General features: G+C 39.0%; 1 protein-coding gene across 1 annotated transcript; it reads left to right on the top strand.

The window, feature by feature from the left end:
• Window positions 1-4,834: 4,834 nt before the first annotated feature.
• tmem119a (transmembrane protein 119a) lies at window positions 4,835-5,593 on the top strand (the record flags this gene model as incomplete). The annotated part of the gene is made up of 1 exon (XM_080738593.1): window positions 4,835-5,593. The coding sequence occupies one exon, from the start codon at window positions 4,835-4,837 to the stop codon at window positions 5,591-5,593; it is 759 nt and encodes a 252-aa protein (XP_080594719.1).
• Between the last annotated feature and the right edge of the window lie 3,158 nt (window positions 5,594-8,751).

Below are 8,751 nucleotides of genomic sequence, written 5' to 3'. Positions count from 1 at the left end.
CAGAAGAAACATACCAGGATTAAGCCTCATGTGGAGGTGTGCTCAGCGTTTTTGTTCATTATTCCTGCTTCAAGTATCAAACGTTGATTATAAGAAATATTAATAAACACATTTTAAAAAAGTGGCTTCACTGTATAATTCTCAATTATTGGGTGTTTTAAATTTGTAAAAGTTGAAAATATAGTTTTAATTCGTCAAAAATTCCCCACCAAACATGATAACATGCAAAAATCTAGAATTAAAAAAATATTAAACTATTTGTAATGTTATGCTACGACTAGGTAGATGGATAGATAAACTGACAAGATATTAGAGAGAGAGAGAGATGGATAGATAGTAGAGGTGGACTGGGCATCTGGCATACCGCCTACACCAGTGGGCCAATGGGCCCCCCAAAAAAGAGAAGAAAAAAGGAATGGAGTTGGGGCGCGAGGCTAACAACCCCACCCTGTAAAACAACACATTACAGATACGCCAACAAGTGTGATGCTGTAGCCTGATGCAGGTGTAAGACCTGTTGTTTGTATTGTGTGTTATAGGTGTGCCATGCTTAGTTGTCTATGCACTTCAGGTGTTTTAGGGGGTTTGTCCCCCCCCAATTTTTTTCTACAGTATATTATGTAGGCTAGATGTACAGACCCCAGGTGTCAAAGTGCAAAGACTATTTTGAACTAAACTCCTAAGACTGTGATACAATGTATGTCATGTATCAAGGCTACATGTTACTCAAAGCAGCAGCCATTTCCTGACAGTAGAGCTGACAAGTGAGGGAGGAAAAACACAGACCTTGCGACCTTGAAAACTTGCCTTTGCGTTGTCTTTGTCTACAAGCTCAATCCATGCCTTGATGAATTTTATGGTACAAATGCCCTCTCTGAACACTTATGCATGTAGATAGATAATATAGATAACGGCTGACCAGCCATAATATCAAGATCCTCCACCAATTGTGAACAACTTTTTACTTGTTCCAAACAGAAGTCCTGCATACGTCTGGAGATAAATACTTGTACAAGACCATAAAGCGTATATGTTCACTCTGTACATATGTTTTGGGATGAAAGGCGTGCCTACTCTCTCTTCATAGGTCTTGTATGTCCAATCGAGGCAGGCTGTAATCAAGGGAACTTAATTAGAGAGGACTCAGTGGGAGGCAGAGAAATCTAGGGACTCGCCCTGCCAGAAATACACGCTAACCTTCACCATAGGAGTGATGCACAAACTGTAATGGTTTTGGGAATCTCACATGGAAATCTCAAGTGTGATGATCATCAGTAAACATGATTACGCAATAAACTATATTGATATGACATTCACTTGATTTTAGTTCAAGACTTAATCATGTATGAGATTGTTTCAAAATGTCCAGTCACTATGAGATGTTGCCTACAGCAGTTTAGAAAAAAATCTGGTTGAACCTGGATTGGTTCCTGGATGCGGATGGAGGATGGGGGCAGGGCTGTCGCACCAAATTCTGGGCCCTGGGTACAAGGATTCACTCACATTTTGTGCTTTAACTATTGAAAAATAGCAGATGTACAAGCTCACAGCGCGGCGAACTTGTAGATCTGCTATTTTTTGGGGGGAAAAATCGGAATATTTCAAATCCCTCTAAGGTTTTTTGAAAAACCTATGTTTCTATGTCAGTGGTGCTCAAACCTTTTCATGTGAAGGACCCCCAAAATGATATGTATTTGGCCACGGACCCCCATCTCAAAATATTTACCCCCCAGAAGCAAAATTTGAGTTTCAAATGTTCGCTTAAAAATACATATATTCAAAGATTTGCACACATTTTCACGACTTTTCAAAAATAGCAGATCTACAAGCTTGCAGCACAGCACTCGGTGCCGCGCTGTGAGCTTGTATATCTGCTATTTTTCAATAGCTAAAGTATAAAATAATTAAGGGCCCTCCACCTTGGGCCCTATAGTAACCCAGTCCCACTTTCCCCCCCTTGTGACGCCCTTGGTTCCTGGATGCGGAGGGAGGATGGGGAGAGTAGACTGAGAGGGAGGAGATGACGAAAATAGAGGGATGGACATCATTTTGCAATGAACAGGCTTTTTAGAGCTCAGGGAAAAAAACTCAGTATAATTTCCAAGCGAGGGCGTATGCTTGGAAGCTCTCTCAGTTTCCTCTCATTACTCTTGTCTCCCTCTTGTTCTCTCTTTCTCCCTATTTCCTTCAAGTTGTGTTGTGCTCAGAGGACAAGCCCAAGAAATTACATCTAGTAAGTACACATACTGACTTTTTTGTTACATTTTTACATTATATATTCATATTTCACATACATTTAACTGAACTTGCACATAACGAAGAGACAAGTAAAGGTAGATAATATGCATACAGTGTTTTGGGTGATGCAAACTGTACCCGAAGTAAGAGCATTTGCATCAATTTCCTGTTCATGTTCAAGAGTTACAAAGACCTTTTCTCACAATATGCTGTGACTGTCTAATATTTTATGTGCTTCTATTGCAAGTAAATGCAAAAATAAAAAAGCTATTAAGGTAATTTATATATATCTTTTTTATTAAAACAAACAATAACATCTTAAAAGGTTAAAGCACTATATTCTCATAATAATAATTGTTATAGAGTGTTTGTTCAGAAGCTCTGCAGCTTTATAATAAACAGAAAATATATTTTCAGCTGGGTTGACATTTTCAGCCAATCAGGAGTGAGCTTAAATGTTAGCGTTTCCAGTGTGTCATCATTTCCAATGTCTTGTTTAATCTATATTTTGCGTGAGATCTCTCTCCTGATCGGATCGAATTGATATCTCGACCTGATCTTTATTTTCTGTTTAATAGAGCTGGAGAGACACCCTGTTACTGAAAGAATCAGAATACAGTGCTTTTTAACAAAGATATATCACTTACCTTACCTTTAATAGTGTACTAAAATAATTACTAAACTATCAGTTTGTGTGTGTGTGTGTGTGTGTGTGTGTGTGTGAGTGTGTGTGTGTGTGTGTGTGTGTGTGTGTGTGTGTGTGTGTGTGTGTGTGTGTGTGCGTGCGTGCGTGCGTGCGTGCGTGCGTGCGTGCGTGCGTGCGTGCGTGCGTGCGTGCGTGCGTGCGTGCGTGCGTGCGTGTGGATGAAAAAGTAATACTTGCATGTTTGGCTTCTCAATGTCCTTCACCTGAAGTTTTAAAGAATGTCCAATGATTTCCAAGAGGTATGATTATGTCTAGTTAATATAATGGTGCACTGATGGGGCATTATGTACTATAGCTGTACTGTACATACAGCAGTGATCTTCTGGTTTTACAGTATATATTACGTAGATATAGAACAGTATGCCCACACAAGTAGACATTGGGAAGGTATTTATTCAAGATATAAAAGAAAAAGGAAAAAAGAAGGAAAAGCTGGATTGGTCAAGGTTGGCTCTAACATTCTGATTAGTAGCTTGACTTTTCAGTTAAGCCTTGTCTAATTACATACCACGTTAAGATAGTAATGATGACTCTGTGCTTTAAGGTTGCAATTTTGACTACAGGATAAGGTTTTATAGACTTCACCTCACCTGTAGCTTACTGAGAAAAGTTTTCTCAGTAAGCTATGGGTGAGGTGAAGTCTATAAAACCTTATCTTAAAGGATAGACAGACAGACAGACAGACAGACAGACAGACAGACAGACAGACAGACAGACAGACAGACAGACAGACAGACAGACACATACATACATACATACATACATACATACATACATACATACTACATACAAACATACCTACTGTACATACCTACTGTACATACCTACTGTACATACCTACATACATACATAGATGGATGAATTAGGTGATGGATGGATGGATGGATGGATGGATGGATGGATGGATGGATGGATGGATGGATGGGTGGGTGGGTGACATATGGATGGGAGAGATAATAGAACTAATATTAGTTGGTCATGTAAAACATTAAAGCCAGTTAATTGGTACAATAGCTAATTGAAATCCACAACACCCTCCCTGTATGCATTAATATCTACTGCTAGTCCAGTCTTTTGTACAGCAGCAGCAGCTGCTCTGTGTAAATATAGAGGCCACAGCCACAGGTCTCCCACGCCTCTCGGCTCCTTGAGGAACATATATAGCTTCCTCTTGGCTTTGGTGTGGTGGATGGGTGGCCTCCCTACACTTTACAAATTATAAGCCCTAGAGCACCAAACTCACAGTCTCCACCCCGAATAAATGATGCCTAGCCTACTCAGCCTGAAAATAGATGCAGGGAGAAAAGTCATGGATGTTTGAATTACTTTTTTTTACAAATTGAAATATTTTCTGAAACATGTACCATACATTTCTAGAGCAGGGGTCTTCAACAGGGGGTCCGGGTCCCCTAGGTCCTCCAAATCTTTGTGTGATAGAAACTCTTGTATATGAACCCTAGTGTCCTTACTCTGTGAACGTATAGCAGATCTACAAGGCAAGCTCACAACGCCTCGCATTGTGAGCTTGTGAGGCGTTGTGAGCTTGTAGATCGGCTATTTTTGGCAAAGAGGTTTGGTGTAGAGGGGAAAAAGAGCAGACTAATTACAGAGTGAAAGGTCAAGTTTATTAAGTATTGACGGTTCAAGTGGTTAACCCATTTAGGCCTGACCTAAGTTTTCTGAAAAACAATATTATTCAAAAATTACAAAAACAAATATGCTGCAACATACTGTACATGTACTGTAATACACTAAAATGTGTTCCCGGCCATATCTGAAAACACAAATTGACATGAATCCAAAATACACTGATGATTGTACTGTCAAACAATGAAACTTGTGCATTGAGTCAACGCAGTCTCTTTGTGTTTGTAGGATTGAGAAGAGAGGATGAAGTCCCACTTTGTTTTGAACCTGACGTGCGTGGCCCTGGTGTTGCTCTGGGGCCATGGAGGCCATGCCTCTCCTTTACTGTACAACATCACCATGATGGACGGCAGCGGTGATGGAGGGGAGCCTGAGCTCCTGTTCCCCATCGCCGTCTCTACTCGCGCCCCTGTTGACGTCACCTCACCCACTGATGCTCCCACACTCACCAACACCATCACCACCACCATGATCCGACTCAAGGACTTTGTCCTCAGCCGAGTGGTGGACTTCTTACAGGAGAATCTACTCATCATCATTGTTGTGACTTCTCTCCTCATTGTCATGGTCTTCATCATCTGCTGTGCATCTGCCATGAGCCATAAGCGCAAGCTGGAGGCCTACAAGCCGCCTGCTACTAATGCCACCAAGAAACACGTGGCAGACAAGAACGCAAGTGCCAAGCATGCAAGCGAGCTCCAGGACAGACCGTATGCTGTCGACCACGTCAAGAGAATTCAGACACAGAGCATGGCATCACCCAAGAATCTGCGCATGCCCTCAAAGGCACTAGTGGGCGAGAGGGGCAGGGATGTAAGGTCATCTCCTCGACAGGAGGTCCGAAAAGTAAGAGAGGCAGAGGAGGTGGAGAAAAGGAGGGACGAGCCCAAGTACAAAGAGCCGTCCAGGCAGAGAGAGGAGGTGCACCACAGCTCCAGTCCAAGCACCAGCTTCAGTCAGCCTGTTGTCTGCACTTGCCATCTGAAGAAGGCCCACCACTAGGTTTTATATACCACTGCTGTTGACGTAAGAGGTGCTAAGTTGGGGATCCAACCAGGAAGTAAATAAACAAGGAGGAATTTGTTTATTACAACACACAGACATGCGCAAAAATACCTCAAAATGTATTATAGCACAAAGCAAAATGACCATTAAATGGAATTGTGACTGCTAACAAGATTTAAAATATGTTATTTGTATCCTAAATAAAAACCTAAAACATTGAAAAGGTGAATAATACTAGATACTGTTTAAATCTGAGGTAAAATAATAATAATAATAAGATATATATGGCTATGATCACAGGATGTTTCTTGTTGGATGTCTGCCAAACCATAGTCCCAAATTTCCAATTAATACATATTCCAAATTTATGTAAAGGAATAGTTGCATATTTCTGCTAACACATTGGATTCTTCTTAAACATTATAGAACGATACTGCTGTAACCCAAAATGTGTCTGCTGAACTTGTTATTAACTTGATTTTCTACTACGTTATATATATTCTATAGCCTACTGTACATGCATTACCATTAGAGCTCAAATTAGTTGTTGTGAAATATTAGATTTGATCCTGAAATATTGATAGTTGTGAAGGGGAGATGGTGTGTATCCATATTGCTATTTGTGAAGATTTGAAGCGCTTGTTTTGGATGAATCAAATAAGCATTTTGGTGCTGTAAATTATGCAAAAAGAAAAACATGTATAACATGTTATTTTAATTGAGTGGTAAGAAATTCTTTCCTTATACTGTATTCACTTTTATATTAACTTTTAATTTTGTTTTTACATAATATTAGAGCGTAGTTCACAAAGCTTTAACATACTAAAGATTGCACCTGATAAAACATTATTTTGCGGATATTTCCTTTCCTGAATATTTATTGTGAATACATTTTGGATGTATTTCCAAAGTATTATTATTTCGTTTTCATTTTTTCCTCATGTTTTCAGAATAAATACTTTATTAACGATAACAAATGTCTAAAAATGACTAATGGGCATATTTATATACAAGATAGATTTTAGCATTAGAATCTTTTTATTTGCAGTCAAAAACTAATACTGGGACTGGAAACATTTGCTTTTCTTTTTTTGTGTGTGCATGTACCTTTGTTTTAACATGGTTAAAAATGACTCATGGAGGCCAGTTTCATTAATTAAGACAACTAGAAATAGTTTTCTGCTTATTTCGCCTTTACATCTATGTGAAATCCATGTCATACAATAAATGTGTCTGCAGGGAAATGTTTCAATTCTGTCCCACATTATATACTGTTGACTGTAGGTATGTAAATGTGTGTGATATTCTGTTACTGTAACCAGGGAGGAAAATGTGCTTCTTTTGTGCTGTTCTTTTTTTGTAGTTTAAACCCAGGATTTTAACGGATATTTCCTTTTTGTATGTATTCATCTTAAGTTCATCAGTTTAATAAATTGTAAATCTTGATTAATCTTTCATTTTTGCATTACATGGTAGAACAAATGTAAAACGTTGTCATCTGAAAGACCCATAACTACAGTCTGCCTTAAATAGGAGACCTTGGATTAAAATAGGTTAGAAACCAGGGACAGGGATCTCAGTAGCCTATAGTAGTACATGTTTAACTATAACTGGGATCTATTATTGCAAGCTTTCAATTCAAGAATAACTGTTTATTTTTTTAAAGCAATTACACTGTCAGCTTTATCCATTATCCACAAATTCTACAGCTTTCTGTTCAATTAACATTTAATTAATCATGTGCTCCCTGCCACAAAGTGAAGGTACACACATGCAAACGCGAGCCTGCACACCCTAACACGCACAGCTACTTACGTACGTATGATGTCATACACAAACAAAAGAGAAAAGGCAATAGAGCCTAGCTGTTGGTTATGATTAATTGAAACATGATTACATGCATGCTTCAACAGTGGTCAACGTACAGTACCATAGGAACAGAACATTTTGCTCCTTAACATGAGCTTATTTTTAACAAACCATGATAACCTCCAGATCTTCAGTGTCAACTTACCAAAGAGCAAACATCAAAGATGAAGGCAGAACAGCTCAAAAGCAGGTGTAACCTTGTAGTGGTGGAAATGTGAGCTCAGACAGGGCCCTGGCACTAGGGTCAGATTCCCTGCTCTTTTGTCAATGAGGTGCTAAATAATTCTGGAAAATACTACTATTACTTTCACTGTTCCCACAATAGAAAGGGACACAGCCACAGTACCACCCAACAAGGTAATGACAAAGCCCAGAATGCTGACACTATTAGTTCAACTTATGGACCTCCAAGCCACAGTAGCCTTTCATAAGATAAGAGTTAGGGGGACTGCTATGTTGCTTTTTGCACAGCAGATATTCCACAATTCTTTGGTACATTTTAATGTACCTCTGTGTTCGTCATGAACAAATAGTGGCAAAGTGCGCTTTCAATTTGAATGATGAAGAGGATACAGTTAGTATAGGTAATAGAGCACCTTAAGGGCACGATAAAAGTTTGATGAGCATCTGCTTGGAATTCTGTCTAAGCGGTGGTTATCTTTAGAAACCGACAGTCTTATGGTCCTGGACTCCTGGGAAACTTGCTTGTCTGTCTCTTAGGAGGTGCAGATGATACAACCGAAGGAGAATGGTAAGTTAAGATGCTTTGTATGGTAGTGAATAAATACTTTATTTATTATGGTTATAATTAATCTGTACTGTAACACACTGCGAATCATAATTATAATCAGTACACAGGGTGTGTAAAAGTATACAATTTGCTAACTTTTCCGCCCTCAGAATTAAATAAACACTCAGGATTTTAGGTCTCTAAAGTATTTATAATATGCTTCTACTAGTGTTTTTCTTTTCACAGTGAGTCATGTCTTGGTGCCCATGTGGTGTCCTACTGGCAGGCCTGGTCAAGACTCGCACGTGTGGTGGCTTATGTATTTATGTTGCGTTGATCTGGCACACAAGTAAACATTGTATACCTTCTTAATGCTAGTTTACTATGCAGCTATATAATGGACACTTGTTCTCATGTTTTGTTTCTTAGATTAGTTATTTCTCTACCACAAATGCTAAGAATGTTATTTAGAATAGATAGCATGTTGTTTACACAGAAACTACAGATTCATTGTTTTCCTGGTATCCTATAGTTTCAATTGTACAGAATGTTATTT

This window comes from Nannobrachium achirus (assembly GCF_963921795.1).
Source record: "Nannobrachium achirus genome assembly, chromosome: 12".
Lineage (NCBI taxonomy): Eukaryota > Metazoa > Chordata > Actinopteri > Myctophiformes > Myctophidae > Nannobrachium > Nannobrachium achirus.
Note: the sequence above shows the minus strand (reverse complement) of the source record. Positions and strands in the feature narration are given on the sequence as shown.